General features: G+C 36.2%; 5 protein-coding genes and 1 pseudogene across 6 annotated transcripts; 3 read left to right on the top strand and 3 right to left on the bottom strand.

Annotated features, from left to right (window-relative positions):
• Window positions 1-1,640: 1,640 nt before the first annotated feature.
• Window positions 1,641-4,408, bottom strand: LOC9324181 (serine/threonine-protein kinase SRK2B). Its single transcript, XM_021034438.1, has 9 exons — window positions 4,012-4,408; window positions 3,792-3,866; window positions 3,604-3,705; window positions 3,414-3,467; window positions 3,216-3,308; window positions 2,979-3,071; window positions 2,486-2,590; window positions 2,311-2,409; window positions 1,641-2,237 (listed from the first exon to the last, which is right to left on the bottom strand). The coding sequence occupies exons 1-9, from the start codon at window positions 4,129-4,131 to the stop codon at window positions 1,920-1,922; spliced, it is 1,059 nt and encodes a 352-aa protein (XP_020890097.1). The 5' UTR covers window positions 4,132-4,408; the 3' UTR covers window positions 1,641-1,919.
• Window positions 4,409-7,620: 3,212 nt separating this feature from the next.
• LOC110230869 lies at window positions 7,621-8,006 on the top strand (annotated as a pseudogene).
• Window positions 8,007-8,863: 857 nt separating this feature from the next.
• Window positions 8,864-9,857, top strand: LOC9322640 (ferredoxin-2, chloroplastic). The gene has a single exon (XM_002888071.2). It carries the CDS (start codon window positions 9,262-9,264, stop codon window positions 9,706-9,708), a length of 447 nt encoding a protein of 148 aa, XP_002888117.1. The 5' UTR covers window positions 8,864-9,261; the 3' UTR covers window positions 9,709-9,857.
• Window positions 9,858-9,985: 128 nt separating this feature from the next.
• Window positions 9,986-12,034, bottom strand: LOC9322639 (fe(2+) transport protein 3, chloroplastic). 2 transcript variants are annotated; one of them, XM_002886527.2, is made up of 4 exons: window positions 11,782-12,034; window positions 11,634-11,691; window positions 10,683-11,443; window positions 9,986-10,540 (listed from the first exon to the last, which is right to left on the bottom strand). In XM_002886527.2, the coding sequence occupies exons 1-4, from the start codon at window positions 11,794-11,796 to the stop codon at window positions 10,085-10,087; spliced, it is 1,290 nt and encodes a 429-aa protein (XP_002886573.1). In that variant the 5' UTR covers window positions 11,797-12,034; the 3' UTR covers window positions 9,986-10,084. The 2 variants fall into 2 exon arrangements, with proteins under 2 accessions (XP_002886573.1, XP_020890079.1); XM_021034420.1 differs by having other exon boundaries at window positions 10,683-11,437; window positions 11,782-11,945.
• Window positions 12,035-12,616: 582 nt separating this feature from the next.
• Window positions 12,617-14,738, bottom strand: LOC9324180 (coatomer subunit zeta-1). The gene is made up of 6 exons (XM_002886526.2): window positions 14,602-14,738; window positions 13,594-13,753; window positions 13,324-13,471; window positions 13,152-13,229; window positions 12,971-13,055; window positions 12,617-12,828 (listed from the first exon to the last, which is right to left on the bottom strand). The coding sequence occupies exons 1-6, from the start codon at window positions 14,602-14,604 to the stop codon at window positions 12,769-12,771; spliced, it is 534 nt and encodes a 177-aa protein (XP_002886572.1). The 5' UTR covers window positions 14,605-14,738; the 3' UTR covers window positions 12,617-12,768.
• A 452-nt stretch (window positions 14,739-15,190) lies between these two features.
• LOC9324179 (defensin-like protein 250) lies at window positions 15,191-16,109 on the top strand. The gene has a single exon (XM_021034479.1). It carries the CDS (start codon window positions 15,737-15,739, stop codon window positions 16,004-16,006), a length of 270 nt encoding a protein of 89 aa, XP_020890138.1. The 5' UTR covers window positions 15,191-15,736; the 3' UTR covers window positions 16,007-16,109.
• The last annotated feature ends 448 nt before the right edge of the window (window positions 16,110-16,557 follow it).

The following is a 16,557-nucleotide window of genomic DNA, read 5'->3' as shown; positions in this document are numbered from 1 at the left end:
CAAAAAAAATGCTGTAATTTTTTTAATTTGAGCTCTGTTGTATATGAAAATTAATTAGCAAAAAAAAAACAATGGCCTGATTTCTTTTCTTAATTTATTATTGTTTATGTAAGCCTTATTTATTAAACAAAATATTCGGATTTTAGATTTCAGATTTTTTTGGTCACTTTTATTTGAGAATTTAAACATTTAATTGGAGTTTCTAGAGAGTTAAGACATTCCTTATTACAACAATGAAAAAAAAAAAAAAAACGTTAAAAGGAGAAGTGAATAAGATTTTTTTCTTAAAGAACTTTTAATATCTAGATAAAAAATTTATTTGACATTGTCATCTACTTATTAGTCTATTTTCAGATGCTAAATACATGTCTGGAAGTATATGCCATTGATTGTAATTTGAAAACCGTATCATCGGGACAACGTAAAGTCCTTCAGTAAGAATCGGAATGTCTTCTTGGAGAGACATCGTTGTTGAAGATGGCTCGCAGTTCGAAGGTTGTGAGCCATCCCAACCTAAACACATTCTCAACAACATGAAGATCTATACAACAATGGTATGTTTAAACTTTCAAATCCACAACAACCTGAAGATCTATGCAAATGTAAGTTTAAACTTTCAAAGAAAAAATCTATTAGGTCCGTTTAACAGATATTTTAATTGAATCTTAACTAGATTCCTTCCTATTAGCTATTTGATTTGATTTGTTGGGAGATGTGGATTTTGTATGAAAACAAATACGAGAGTGAGAGATTTGAAATTGGCACATGGGTCAATCATGTTCAGTGCAAATGGATTGATTGCCCGCAAAATCACGGTTCATTTAAATTTTCTAATCTCACATGAGATAACATGTATATGCTTCACGTAGAAACTAGCCATCTAAATATATGCATGATGGCAAACAAATCCGACATTCCAAGTTTGATGAGTGTCTTTAAACAAAATTGGCAAATACCCACCTAAGCTCAAATTTAAGATAAATATTTTTGTCGGATTGACTGTCAATTTTGGAAGAAGAACTCCCGACATGAATCTGTATATACTTGGTAAATACTTTTCTTTAGATTAACAAAAACACAAAAGCGTAGATGATTGCCACCGATCATAAGATGTGCACTTGTAAGATCCGTGGAAGCATACCCTATTACAATATGTGATTTTCTTGGTCTCTAATAGACCCGAGATAATGGAACCACGCACACTTTCAGATGTAGCAGATGATATATAAAAATAACAATATAAGATTTTTTCATTAGCAAATGTGGTTCTAATATGCTATGCATGTGTCAACTAAGAAGAACCTTTTGCATCATCATTAATATTTTTCTAATTTGCGTTCAAACTATTGTCATTGTGCCAATTAAAAGAAAAGAAATCTTAATATTTCAAACACACTAAGAAAATGCATAATATGATGTTCTTATTAGTGGTACACAATTGCATTTGCTTGTCTCTGGATATTTCTGAAGTGTATTCAGAATTCATTTAAGTTCTCTAATCTCACATGAGATATCATTTATGTGAGATGACATGTATATCATATTCTTAGCATGAGAACTAGTCATCTCAATATATGCATGATAACATTCAAATCCTGAAAAAAAGTGAATTATGAAAATTTCAAATCACACACTAAAAAGACCATAAAATATACAAAATATTTTATTTAAGGTCGCGATGCCCAAAACGACCTTATCATCAACCAGTCTGTTCTTTCTTCTACTACAAATTTTACAAGATTTTCAAAAGCAAAATCCCAAAGCATTTATGAGACGAACCTTAAGATTTAATGAAAAGGATAAAAAAAAACTCAACAGAGAGCAAGAGACAAATTCGACAGACCAACGAAAACCTTTTCTTTCTTTTTTTTTGGTTTTAGAAAACTTTCTTGAAAACAAAACCAATCTTTTATTGTGTTTTAACTGACTCGGACTTCTCCCATGCTAGCATGCACTTGCTTCACTGTCTTATCATACTCATCTTCTTCTACTTCCTTAACCTCTTCCTCCTTGCCCTCGGCATCTTCTTCTCCTCCCCACCCAAATGCTCCAATCGATCGAGAAACAGGAGCTGGAGTTTTTGCCTCTTCCACAATCTTCATGATCTCTTCGACACTTTGGAGCGAGAATGTCGGGTTCTCTTTACTGAAGTATGCAGCTTGAGCTGTTTCTGTAAGTTCCCTTGGCAGGTTCTTTAGGAACCATGGATGTTTCTTGATCTCAGCTATCTTAATCCTCTGCAAGAAAAATGATAAGTTACACAAGTAATTATCTCACAAAGGATCGCCAAGCTTTTCGAGAGAGTGATACCTTATTCGAGTTGGCGACAAATATACGGGAGAGGAGATGTTTGCAATCTTGTGAGATATGGACATAGTCCGGGATCTTGTACTTGACAGCCATTATTCTCTGTAACAATGTGGCACAACGATTAGTGGGACATGTCATCTCTTATAGCAAAGAGTGCAAAAACAAAGAAACCTACTTGTATTGTTTTTTTGAAGTTTTTAGGATCCTCTTGGTCTTCAAATGGGTATGCTCCAACCAGCATAACATAAAGAGTCACACCACAAGACCATACATCAGCCATCTGAGTGAGAGAAAAAATATAAGTACCAAACGCTGATGATTTCTGTGAAGTTGATGTTTCCAAATCCAAACAATAAGATCATAACAATATCATAGAGCATATGGGTCAAGATAAAAAATGAAAAACAACACATCCTGGTCCTGGATAATTAAAAAGACAAAATTCTTTATCAACTACTTAACAAACGACTGCCCAAATCTATCACGGCCACAGCAGATATCTGCCAAGATGGGGCTTATCTCTGCCTTCTTGATGTATAAAAATATTATGCATGAGCAAAAGTTGAAAGAGCTACATTACTACGCAGGAAGAATTTTCAAACTATGATGTCTCTATCAAGATGCTAAGCACACTTGATATTCTAATACTTGCAAACTAATAAGATTACCTTGCCATCATACTCTCCGCGAGAAAGAACCTCAGGTGCAATATATGCTGGAGTTCCAACAGTTGATTTGGGCATAGAGTGCAACAGTGAGGACTACAAAATAAGAAAGATAGCTCACATGAAAGTGACAAGGGCCCTCACAAATGGAGGGAAAAAGAAGAAGGAGCTTGTTACGACAGGATATATTAAGAAATCACACTAGCACATTCAAGTGCATGCTGGCGATATATGGCAGACCTTGGAATAACCAAAATCACAGATTTTCAGGAGTGGAGCAGGACTTCCATCCAAGAGGGTATTTTCGAGCTTCAGATCTCTATGGCATATTTGCTGTGACAATAATGAAATAATGTGAGTACAGGACTGATACCGCAGAAATTCTGAATATCGGTGAAGTTAAAAAAGAAAACTTTGTAAGCCATCTCTATCCCTTACCATAGCATGGCAATAGCTGACTCCAGATATAAGCTGCTGGAAAAAGTACCTTGCCTGTAAGAAAAAAAACGATGTGCACAAGAATTTTGAATATCATAATCAAAGAAGCTGCTCCAAATGATTTACAACACATATTCTCTCAATTAATCTCAGACCACAATACAAGTCTGAAATTGATCATTTAGCTCACCTCATCCTCACTGAATCTTCCAGCACTACATATACGCTCAAATAACTCACCGCCAGCAGCAAATTCCATAGCAATGGCGATGTGTGTTGGTGTCAAAACCACCTGGAAATGCCAAAAGATAACTACTTCCGGTGAGACATTTCAACATAGATTTAAACATTGCCACCACAAAAGCTGCACGGACTTACCTCCTTAAACCGGATTATATTGGGATGACGAAGTGATCTATGATTAATAATCTCTCTTGCCACGTTCTCATCAATCTATTCACCAAAACAAAACCACAAAAAGAAAGTTTCAAAATTTACATAATCAATCTTTGAACACGAATCCCAGATAAACAAAGCAAAAACACTAACTAGCAATTACATACATGTACACGAAACTAAAATTGAGAGATAGAAGAACCTTAGGGCCACGCTCGATGTACTTCATAGCAACAAGTTCTTTGGAGTTTTTGACTCTCATGAGCCTAGCCACTCCAAAATTCCCAGCACCGATGTCTTTTACAAGCTCGTACTTGTCCATTTTCTTGCAAACAACACAAACCCAAGAAAAGAATTCCCCCAAAATCTCCAAGTGAAAATTGAAAACCCAGAAATTGAAGGGAAGCGATTTAGAGGTTTTTCGCGATTGTTAAAAAAGGGAACAAAGTGAAAATGGAATTGGAAGAGAGATTTTTGAAAGCAAAAGCGAAATTGTCGATATCCTTTTTTCTTATCCGTGAAGAAATTCTAAGAGAAGAAGATTACAATGATGATGATGATGCCGTAATAATCACCATCGTTCCTTGCTGGCTTCTTCTCACGAAGTCACGATGGCTCTTTCTTTTAATTTTTTTAATTAATAGTTTATTATTTAATATTTATTAAATATTTTTGTTAATTTAAGAGTTATTATATTAATAAATATGGGACCCACAAATTTCAATTTAATCGGTTCTTTAGTGACTGAGACGTCGCTATATGTGAAAAGGATATTTTAGTTCTCACAGAATTGCGTCTATACTTTCTTTTTTTTTTTGCAATTTGCCGATTATACGAGAACATCATTTGTTTATTGGATATGCTTATAACTCAAGATTGCTTTACTAATTCTCTAGTGTCTTTATAAGATTTGTAGATTATTTTGGATTTTTAGCTAATATTATCCAAAAATGAGATTATTTGGATTTTTTTACTTGAGAATATTTGGTTACCGAAAAATAAGATTATTTAAGATTAGATAAACTATTACTGCAACTGACGGTTAAAATTTAGAAAGCTATATAAGTTATAACGAATCTGAATATGACTTATCTTGTTGGATTATCTTGATGTGTTTTTGCTTTTTATGGAAAGATTCGGTTTGGAACGACAACTGAATTAACATGAAAAACGTAATTAAACATTGACTTGTTGGTTATTGGTAGAATGGTTGGTTTATACTTTCCGAATGTCGCTATGTGAAATCACATTTTGATTAGATTTGATAAAGTAATGGTAGGTGCTGCAAACTACATAAATTCTCCTAAATGTTGATTAAAAAAACAACAATTTTGCTAACGTTGAATGATGGCCCAACAAATAACGGATAGATGTCGAGAAAAAAAAAACATTTACGATTAAATTAAGGTAATGGACTTTCTGATTTTAAGGCCCAATGGATGAAGTAATGCCAATGTTTATCGACTGTGTTGGTTTCCCCAAGTAAGTGTTTATCGACTGTGTTGTAGGTTTCTTGTGTTCGTGGCACTATGGATTAGGTTTTGAAATGGTTTCTAATTCGTTGATTTGAGTGGCGTAAGTCTAGTTGTTGCTTGGGGCAATCTGTTTAATGTACAAACACTTACACCGTTAATAAATTATGCCACGGGTATGGTTTCGGTAACAATCATTGGCCATGGATGTTATGTAGTGTATGTTAGTTGGTATGATTATTTGATTTGCAACATGTAATAGAAAGGAATGGGGTTGGAATATGTTTGCAATTCCTTGTTAGATCTAGCTTTTGATGATGATATACATCTTCTATGTTATCTAGATATAGATATGATAGATATGTCCGTTTTTTTGAGGAGATCTCACCTAATTTTCTTTACCTAAATTAAATTTTCAGCCATTTCTTGTTAAATTTGGGCTAATCCTGGGCTTCCAACTAAAAACCAATTGGCAATTAGTGAATTGACCCTAACCCTTTATATATTATTGATTGTCTCATCAAACTTCCGATGTGGGACTTGGATTGTATCTCCAACAATCTCCCCTTCAATCCAAGGACCACATGGATCTAACACGCCTCATCGATCCCTCACTCGGATCGATAATAAGCCCCTTTCTCGGGCCCCATTACTCGGGTTGATGTATGTCCATATCCATTTTTTCTTAGGTCCACCAGACTTTAAACCTTGGGCTCTGATACCATGTTAAATTTGGGCTAATTCTGGGCTTCCAACTAAAAACTAATTGGCAATTAGTGAATTGGCCCTAACCCTTTATATATTATTGATTGTCTCATCAAACTTCCGATGTGGGACTTGGATTGTATCTCCGACATTTCTTTTATTAAAAATAAGAAAAATTCTAAATTTCTTTTTTCGAGAGATGATCATAAAAAAAATCTGTATTTAAGGCATTAAGAAAATATGCAGCTTCTTAACAATGAGAACGAAACAATATGGAAACCAACCAATAAAAAATAGACAAATAGAAGCGTGATATGAGTATGCAGAGCTAAATAGCATGATCTGAGTATGTTTTTAAGTTTTCTATGACTTTTCTTCTTTTCTACTTTAAGCCAAGAGGCTGGTCTTCACCAGAAAGTTGCTTTCACCCCATTCAAGCAAGTATGACCTCTTCTTCGCACAGATTATTCATGTACTACAAGGCTGCCATTAAAAGCATGATTGAATGTGGAGTTTATGTTTTGTGCAATGAATCTAAACCAATTTCAATATTCACTCGTCGATTCTATGTAAACTAAGTTCAATCTACGTATAGAGTAAATATTTCAGTAATTAGGTTTTCATTTCAACAAATTTGCTAACGTTGAATGATGGATAGTTCATAGTTGTGAGTTGTGACTTTAATTGTAACCCAACAAACATATTAGATGTTGAGAAAAAAAAAAAAAAATTACGATTAATTTTTGGTAATGGGGTTTTTGATTTTAAGGCCCAATAGATGAAGTAAGGCGTTTCTGATTTTAAGAAACGTAATTCTAGCAAGTGTTTATGGACTGTGTTGTATGTAGGTTTCTTGTGTTCGTTTTTTTTTTTTTTTTTTTTTTTTTTTTAAAACCATATCGGCTATTCGGTCGGCTCCGGTAGGAACGCACCGATGTGCTACATAGTGGACTGGTCCACCGTGTTAACGGTTAGGTCCTTACGGGCTACCGCTCTGTCTATCCCGAGTTTGGAATGCTTTCCGACTAAGTGTCAGGGGTAGTCAGGCCGCCTGCATTTCTGGCTACCAGGTAAACCAATTGGGCCAAGGCCCAACTGACAGACTTCCCAAACAAATGTGTTTTTGTTTCCAGAGAGAATCGAATTCAGGTTTGGGAATTTCACCCTTTCCCAAAGCGTCCTCTGCCACTAGACCACGGATGCTTGGGCGTTTCTTGTGTTCGTGGTACTATGGTTTACGTTTTAATATGGTTTCTAATTTCTTTGATTTGAGTGGCATAAGTCCCCTTGTTGCTTGGGCAATCTGTTTAATGTACAAACACTTACATCCTTACTACTAAATAATGTCATGGGTTTGGTTTCGGTAACAATAATGAGTCATTGGTACTGAATGTTATCTAGTGGATTATCCGGTATAATTATCTATTGGTTAATTTACAACATATAGTAGAGAGGAATAGGGCTCGAATATGCTCTTGCAATTCCCTGTTATATGTAGCTTTTGATGATACAAAAAACAGTGTTTTTTTTTTTTTTTTTTTTTTTTTAATATAATATTTATTTTTAAAAACCCTAATGGGCTGGGCCTTGGGCCTTACAAACTTGAAACCAGGTACAAAAAGGAAATCGGAAAAATGTCGCCGAAACTAAAAACGGAAGCTCGGATCTTGTTGGTTACCGGTGGCAGAGAGTCAGTCGCATTAGATCCGGTGGTTTCAAGGTCCACGGCTTTGAGGCAAAGAAGAAGGATTGAAAACCCCGTTGGAAGAAACCAGTTTCCGACGATGCACCTCACCGTCGACTCGCCACTCCCGCTACAAACCTCCCAAAAAACTCGACTCTCCAACACACCGGCTCTACGTCGACATATCCTGACCAAGCAATATGTCGCACTAGGACCAAACCCCTCCGTTCCAGATCCGAACACCTTCAAACCTCCAGAGCACAAAACTTTCAATCCGGTCCGGTGGATACGAAACCGCAGTGGATTCAAGGGTCGATGGCTCAGACGTACACCTAGACTCCGGAATCTGCGATAGCCCTCGAAGATCAGAGATCTGCAGCTAACCACCAGACGAAACAACGCTTCCCACCTAAACCCCTCCGAGTTCCGCCGTAGCCGCAGCGACCGTGAAGATGGCAGAGCCGCGAGAAGACTTCCAGGCAAACCTTCCAGCGTCCTCAACCGGAAAGCCACAGCTCCAGAGCTTCTCAACCATCCCAACCGGAGCCACAACTACCTCGAAAGGGGAAGAAACCACACCCCGTTGTCGGAGAAAGAGCTTGCTCACCCCTGATCCTCCTTTGCAAATCCGCCGCCGAAGATGAAGCTAAATAAAACGAAACCCTAGATCTAGAAAAACTTTACCAAGTGAGAGAGAAAGGTGTGCTTCCCAATGCAACGATTGTGCTTTAAAAAACAGTGTGTTATCTTGATATGATAGATAAACATGTTTCTTTAAGACATCTCACCTACTTTTTTTTTACCTAAAATAAAAATTTGAGCCACTTTTTTACTAAAAATAATAAAAATCTTTACACCTATCATATTCGCTGATTGTGTTTAAGTTTCCGACGAGTTTTCTTCTTTCCGTCGTTATGTCGAGAGGCTGGTCTTCAGTGAAAACTCCTTTCACGTTTTACCCCATTTAAGCAAGTATGACCTCTTCTCTGCACAAATTATTCATGTACTACAAGGCCATTAGAAGCATGACTGAAGGTGGAGTTTACGTATTTTGGTATACATTATATGTAAACTAGGTTCAATCTAAGTTATATAATGGAATAATTTACACTAATTAGGCTTTTATTTGAAAAAGTGATATAATTTTAGACAATTTAAAATATACTATAATTTCAAGAAATGATATTTGTGAAAATGGTTCGATTGGGTTTGGAACTTATACCCGGCCTAGATATGATGTTACAAGCAGTCCACAGTCCACACATTTTATGATTCATTTTAGTGGAACAAATGGAGAGTTCGTTTAGACGATACAAACAAGGTCCGAATAGTGTGTGAGCTGTCCCAAGTGAGACCACGTAATACTCACCTCAACAAGATACTGTTTTTAAAGTGTGTCAAACACAATGACACACACAAAAATCAAAAAGCACAAAGACGATAATCCAACAATCCACACAATAATCGCCACGTGGCAGATAGGATTCTCACTAGAAAATCTCACCTTTTAATCTTTCTCCACGCCATTTCCACAAGCCATCATAATCCTCAAAAATCTCAACTTTATCTCCCAAAACACAAAACAAAAAAAATGGCTTCCACTGCTCTCTCAAGCGCCATCGTCGGAACTTCATTCATCCGCCGTTCCCCAGCTCCCATCAGTCTCCGTTCCCTTCCATCAGCCAACACACAATCCCTCTTCGGTCTCAAATCAGGCACCGCTCGTGGAGGACGTGTCACAGCCATGGCTACATACAAGGTCAAGTTCATCACACCAGAAGGTGAGCAAGAGGTTGAGTGTGACGACGACGTTTACGTTCTTGACGCGGCCGAGGAAGCTGGAATCGATTTGCCATACTCTTGCCGTGCTGGTTCTTGTTCAAGCTGTGCTGGTAAAGTTGTGTCTGGATCTGTTGATCAGTCTGACCAGAGTTTCCTTGATGATGAGCAGATTGGTCAAGGGTTTGTTCTCACTTGTGCTGCTTATCCTACTTCTGATGTTACCATTGAAACCCACAAAGAAGACGACCTTGTTTAAGCTTCACCTACCAGCTTTTGATGGTTTAAAAATCATGTCTTTTAAATTTTACATCTTGGGTTGAGTTTGTTGTTACTAAACTATTGTTATCTGTTATTATTGTTCCTTGTTTGGCTCACCATCAATGGATGACATTTTAAACTATGCAACTGCAAATTCTAATCTAACATTATCTTTAAACATTGGTAATACAAGTTCTTCAAGTCTAGGTACCTATGAAATTGTAGTTATTCTTCTTTTGACCTCAACAATCATCAAAGAATCAAGAAAATACCGATTTGCGAGCAATTGTGAAATCTTAGATTGATAAACTCTAGAAAGAACTATACATATTGTTGTAGCTATGTAGTAGAAACTATGGAATCTTAGAGTCTAATTAAGCCCAAATGGCAAGGGAAGACATGAGTCCAGCTCCCAGGAACAACATTATGTAAGATACTATCTGAAGCCTAAAGTTACAGCTCATTTTCGTACTCAAGAAATCAGCAGCTATGAGATCCACTAAAGCCATGTAGACAAGAATTCCGGCTGAGAGCGAGTCCAAGATACCTTCAGTGATCAATGCTCCGACGCTGTGAGAATTGAATGAGGACGCCACTGCGGTTCCAATCCCGATCCCTATCGGGGTTGTGAGGGCGAAAAAACAAGCCATTATGGTTGCTGATTTGTTCCTGAATTGCGCTTGGGAGATGCATCCACCGAGCGCAAATCCTTCAAAGAATTGGTGGAAGGATAGTGCTGCGATTAGAGGCCGGATTGTACAAGGAGACTGAGATACTCCAAGGGATAGACCGATGATTATGGAATGTGACACAATTCCAAGCTCCAGAACCTAACAGTATTAGTAAAGGTGAGATTACAAATTTTGGAGCTTTTTGAAGATAATAAAAACCCAACTAAGACCGATAAACAATGATATTTGTGTGTGAACCAAGTGGTGATTTGAATCAGAAAAAGGGAACAGAGCTTTTTACCTGAGAAACAACGATATGCCTAGCTCCATTTCCGAGATCCAAACCCCCGTGTGCGTGTCCGTGCCCGTGTCCATGTCCATGTCCATGCCCGTGCCCGTGTCCATGAGCATGACCAATGTCCATTTTACTGTGTCCTTCACATGAACCATGACCAGGAGGATGACTATGTCTATGATGAGCAGCATGAGCATGAATGCCAACAATGTGAATCCCACCACTGTCTTCTTCTCCAAACACTTTCTCATCATTCGTTCCTTCTGCAACCAAGGGAACAACAATACCCGGTGATTGTTCACGGCCAGGCGGTTCAACAGACTCACTAGCTTCCCTCTCTTGCTTCCGTTCATAGTACTGCGTCCCCATGAAATCCACAAACAGAGTGATCAGAGCTGCAACCATCGCAAAGAACCCCGGGAACGGAAACTTAGACCAAGGGAAATCCGGTAAGCACGGGTTCTTCAACGCTTCCGTGCCACCAGCCAACATATGAACAAAACCCGTGGCAAGGATCACACCAGCTGCAAAGGCTTTAGCAGTCACAAAGAGATTACCATCAGTTTGAAGGAACCGACGGTTCCTGCCAATGAGTGGTATAGTTACACCTGCAGCTCCAGCTAATAGAATCGAAGCAATGGCTACAAATTTAAGTAGAAACGCAGCGGAATCATCACGGCAAAGGTCTGACTCGTTAGCATTGCATAGAACATTAGATGAAGTAGCAGCCATTGTCTCAGGAACTATCTGCAAAATGGACTCTGTTGCTGTTTTTTAAAAAACAGAGGACCATTGAAACAAATCAAGCATATCAGAGCAAATTCAAGATTACATTTGTGAATAAATCCTAGCAATTGATGAGAAAGTGCGAGACTTTGAATCAAATCACATGGAAAGACACCAAAGTATGAAACTTTAAGTCAAATGAAATAGTTGAGGAAGTGTTCGATGAAATACCTGAGAGAGAATCTGTTTCTGATCCTAACAAGTATAAAGGAACCAGTTTCCAAAGAACCTAAACAAGAAAACCCAGAATCAGTTTCGGCAATTCAAAATCACAAATGAAACAATCAAATTCCAAAATGGAGATTGATTGATTACGAACATCGATGAAGAACATTGGGGTCTAAGATGTCCTCGGGATCATGGAAAGTGAAGAAATAACGTAGAATTCTCGCAAACCGAAAAACACGAATGGAATTAAATATGAGAATCAGACAGAACCATCTGATGTATTGAGACAGAAGCAAGTTGGAGAAAGATACAAGTAATGTCGACATCGTGAGGAAGTTTGCAGTTGAGAAACGGGGTTTAGACTTTTTGAGTCTTGGCATAGAAGATACAATTCCCCCAAATATTGTAGCCACACGCCAACTAAATGTCGACATTTTTATGTAATTGCATTTTTTTATTATTATTTTCTTTTTAATTGTTAAGTACAACGTTGCCCCTAACCAATTTTTTGGATTGGAAAAAAACATTTTATTGGATTAAAAAAATTGTATCCCATAAAGCATCAACTTGACATTAATTACCATATTGTTTTCGATATATGTAGATTCTGATTATCCCATTGGATGCTTAATCACATAGTTACATAGTGTAAGTATCTCAGTTTTAAGATTTTAACTACAACTTGTTTATTGGTCTAAGAGAAAAATAATATTTCGGTGGTATTTCATATGCTCTATAGCTTTTTTACCATGTTAATTACCCAATTTTGGTCATTGAGATTCATCGTTAATATAGATTAAGGAGCTATGAACATATAGTACTTCTCTTTTTTTCTCCTCCAAAAAAATAGCATAGAAAATTGAATTAATTGAAGTTATTTTGTTTTAAATATGGCATTATCTTAGGTATATAGTATATCTTAATTTAATTGTGTATGAAACATGAAAAAGAGGGAAGAAACCACCAGAGAATGGTTTTGGCGGAAAAAAAAAAAGAATGGTTTGGCCTTAAGAACTGTAACTATCTCCAAAGTCCAAAGTAAATTCTATATTAAAGAGTTTAATCACTCAACCACAAGAGACAAACCACACATTCACGATGACAACAACACCATTATTTCCGAAGAGCAACACACACATCATTTCATAAGTGACCTTGTCAAATGTTCTCTTGCAGTCGCGAGTGCCTGACTTATCGTCTGAAGGAAAAAACCGCAGAGAAATGTAACAAGTTCATTAGTGTTACTTTAGATTTCTGATTAATGTAACTTCTTTCAAGGTTTGTATCAAGAAGATGTAATTATCAAGGAAAATATGATCACATTTTCAAAAACACGATACCTGCTCGGATAGAGGAGCGTTAGGGTCAGCGCTATTGATCCCTGCTTTACCTGCGATCACATTTGCGTCCGTCTCCAGAACAATACTGAAATATAAGATAGTATTATTTAACTATGTAACCTATGAAACCGTTCATTTATCTAATGGTTCTAGAAATGTCGATAAGAAGAAAGATATATACCTGCCATCGATAATTTCATCAAAGCACAGGAAGATGAGATCAAGGTTGTCTAGTGCCTCTCTCTTGTCAACATTGCCTCTGTAATTACGGTTCAGAAGAGAGGAAGGTCGAAATTTGAGCTAAATTGGGAATGTAGAAATAATATAACAAAATCTGCTATGGTTAGACAAACCTAAGGAGAAGGGTCACTGCATCGAAGAGTCCCTCAAGCACACTGGTTAATATAAGCTCGTTTTCCTCTTCACCGCTCGTAACAAAGAAATGGAGATCTTGCACAAATTTGTACACAACAATGTTGTTCTCCAATGCTGTCACTTCCACTGCGTATCAAGAACTTAGCAATTGTAACCGCTGAGTTTATGGATGTGTAATAAAACAGTTTTCATGAAACATACTCAACAAGACACTGAGTATCTAAAACATGATTGATTACGAAATCTACCTTCGGTCCAAGCATTAGTTTTCTGAGTCTTGGTGAACACCGATTTTTCGAAGGCTTCCTTCTCTGAATTCGTTGGCCAGTCATCTGAGTAATACTTAACCGCTACACGCTTTCCTTCCGAATCCAAAAGCAAGATGTTTTTCACTTTTGGGGGTAATTCCTAAATGTAAAAATAAAAACACAGGAAAGCATAAAGATTATGAGATTATGAAAGTAATTGAACATGAATCTGTGAATAGTAACAATCTCTTTCTGAATATTGTACAATTAGCTAATGTGTAAATATCCATCCGAGAATCAAGCGTAAGTTCAATCAAATATCAAGACAATCGCGTATTTTATAACATTTCACCTGAACAATAAAGTGGAGGTTACTATCAAACTAATGCTACTCTAATGGCATGGAATCGAACTTCATAGAAAATGTCTTCATAACCCTAAAACATTGATCAAATAAATGTGCCATATGTATCCCATAATAATCATAAACATATATACAAGGTCTTAAGAAACCAAACTGCTAAACAACACTCTTGCTTCTATTCCAAACTTATCTAAAAATATGACATGCCATAGAAACAAAACCAATGCGGCACTACACACATGTTGAACAATACTAAACCATTAACAAAAAAACCAAGATTTTGAAGAATAATCAGTCAAACAAGATTACCAACTCAAACTAGCTCCTCTGCTTTCAAATTAAAGCCTAAACTCCTGTTTTTTTGGCTATTCACGATCATTCTAAACAAAGTTAAATTTTTATTATATGACAAGTTTTCGAAAGATCTTAGATGATTGTATCTATAGATCCTGTTAATTACTTCGAACTACCCTTCAAAAATTTCACAAACTCGCTGTCAAAGTAAGAATTACAAAATCTGAAATTTGTTACTTATCGCATGCATGTAAATTATTACAAACTCGAAGATAATCCATAGAAACCGAATCGGTGCAAGAGAAACAGAGAAGAAACCGATGGAAAAGAAGATGAATATAGATTCATACCATGGCGTAAGGTGAAGAAATCTGCAGAGAATGCCCTAGAATCGTATGGCAGAGAAAATTTGAAGAAACGTTAACTTACAAATAGGCAAATTCATATTTCCAGAAATAATAAAATTTTCTACTAAAAATCTAAAACACTTGTTTATTTTTTCTCTTAATAATTATTTAATTACTTGCCTTTTTCTTCTTCTGTTCAACTTAGTATATTTCGTGCTAGCTGTTTAAGTTCACTTTGTTTTCTTGTGACATCAGTCAACTTGATATTGGAAGCGAAGAATCCAGAGTTTCCATTTTGAAGACGTCACTCGGTCTGGGTTTCTATAAACCGGTTCGTGAATCAGTCCGGACCGAGATTTGGGTATATTTGGTATAGTATATACTGCCATCTTGGGCCCTAGCTCTTGGGAACGTTAAAACGAGCTTTCACTCGGCCCGTCTCAATCATCCAAAATTCTGTCAGCCCAAAGCATGTGCCTCTCAAAGGCACGCCTAATTTTTTTTTTTAATCAAAATTGATCAAATTGTTACAAATTTTTTAGTCGTTGCGTAACATGTATTAATAGAAGTTGTGAACAGTTGTGTGATCAGTTTATTTACACGAAATATATAAACTGCAATATAAAATTTGATGTTTTCTTTATTTTATTTTTTTCGTCCAAAGGAATTCATATTGAAATGTTGAAATCGGTACAAAGAGTTCGAGCTATCGGTTCGGGAGGATTAACAGAACTAGAAATACAAGAGGGATTCATTCATACATCCACTTCTTGCTAACAAATGAGCAGCTTTATTTAGAAAAATCTTAGTAAGCTTTGGAAAAGATAAAAGCTAATTAGTTGGATAAGAAAATGTTTAAATGCACTACCTTGAGTATTTTTAAATTATTTTGGTAATGGTGTCTGCTTAATTATTGTTCGAAAGAAAATGTTAACCAATACTATATAGCTTACTTAAACATGAATTCCATTTTTAAGTCTCACAATTTACTAGATTACCAAAAACAAGTTTCAATATTATGTATGGTCAAACATGCAGTATATATATGTAGTTACTATATATATGCAGAATATTAATACTCATCAACAGTCACAACAACATATAAGCAAGATCCAGAAAAAAAACTTGGAACAAAAAGATGAAGTTAGCTGCAATTTTCTTGGTTTCTTGCGTCTTATTCTCTCTTGTCCCAAGCCTAACCATAGCGGAGAAAAGGCCCTGGTGTCCAACAAGAAAACAAATATTTGATGGATCATGTAATAGAACTGATTACACACAATGCTTTAACGACTTAAGAAACACATGGGATGATATTGGAGATCTTGGTCCAACTGATTGCACTTGCACTCCTCAACCACAGAACAAGCGTCTCTGTTATTGTCGTTACTTGCCGTGTCCTAGTACTTAAATCCTCCAATATGATAGAGATGTCCAAAACTGATTGTTCTCATGTTTCCTAAATCTAATAATAAAAACAATCTCAACAAATGTCTTTTACAATCATTTTAATAGTCGTGATTTTTGGTGGTAACTCTTTAAAATATATTTAATTTTATTTTAAATTACTAAAATATTAAATAAATTTTTGTATTCGCTTAGTTGAACATTAACATTTGGTTTACTTACGAACCATTGTAAATTTTTGTTTATTTTATGAACCACTGCAACCCTTAGTTTATTTAAAAAAAACTGTTGCAACATCTCGTATATTTGATATTTACAATTATGTCTCTCGGTATAACTCTGCATAAAAAGATTCTTTTTTAATTTAGTTAAATAATTTTTTGCAAACCGTTTAATTGAACTGCTGCAACATTTACTTTAGAGAAATTGTTAAAAATGCCCCTTTTTCAATACCTCTTTTCAAAAATGCCCCTTTTGAGAGTCCATTTTTAAGTTTGCCCTCTTTTAATTTTTAATGACCATTTTACCCTTATTTGAAACAAAATTAGGTCCACA

This window comes from Arabidopsis lyrata (assembly GCF_000004255.2).
Source record: "Arabidopsis lyrata subsp. lyrata unplaced genomic scaffold ARALYscaffold_2, whole genome shotgun sequence".
NCBI lineage: Eukaryota > Viridiplantae > Streptophyta > Magnoliopsida > Brassicales > Brassicaceae > Arabidopsis > Arabidopsis lyrata.
Note: the sequence above shows the minus strand (reverse complement) of the source record. Positions and strands in the feature narration are given on the sequence as shown.

What these genes read in the sequence shown, in the direction of transcription:
- LOC9324180 (XM_002886526.2), bottom strand. An exon ending in AACTAATGCTTGGACCGAAG is followed by an intron (nt 13,472 to 13,593) that starts GTAGATTTCGTA and finishes CTTGATACGCAG; the next exon opens with TGGAAGTGACAGCATTGGAG. An exon ending in GATGAAATTATCGATGGCAG is followed by an intron (nt 13,056 to 13,151) that starts GTATATATCTTT and finishes CTTATATTTCAG; the next exon opens with TATTGTTCTGGAGACGGACG.
- LOC9324179 (XM_021034479.1), top strand. Translation starts at nt 15,737, where the DNA reads ATGAAGTTAGCTGCAATTTTCTTGGTTTCTTGCGTCTTATTCTCTCTT.
- LOC9322639 (XM_002886527.2), bottom strand. An exon ending in AGAAACAGATTCTCTCTCAG is followed by an intron (nt 11,444 to 11,633) that starts GTATTTCATCGA and finishes TTTAAAAAACAG; the next exon opens with CAACAGAGTCCATTTTGCAG. An exon ending in GGCATATCGTTGTTTCTCAG is followed by an intron (nt 10,541 to 10,682) that starts GTAAAAAGCTCT and finishes TAATACTGTTAG; the next exon opens with GTTCTGGAGCTTGGAATTGT.
- LOC9324181 (XM_021034438.1), bottom strand. Translation starts at nt 4,131, where the DNA reads ATGGACAAGTACGAGCTTGTAAAAGACATCGGTGCTGGGAATTTTGGA. An exon ending in GAAGATTCAGTGAGGATGAG is followed by an intron (nt 3,468 to 3,603) that starts GTGAGCTAAATG and finishes TTTTTCTTACAG; the next exon opens with GCAAGGTACTTTTTCCAGCA. An exon ending in GCGGAGAGTATGATGGCAAG is followed by an intron (nt 2,591 to 2,978) that starts GTAATCTTATTA and finishes TCTCTCACTCAG; the next exon opens with ATGGCTGATGTATGGTCTTG.
- LOC9322640 (XM_002888071.2), top strand. Translation starts at nt 9,262, where the DNA reads ATGGCTTCCACTGCTCTCTCAAGCGCCATCGTCGGAACTTCATTCATC.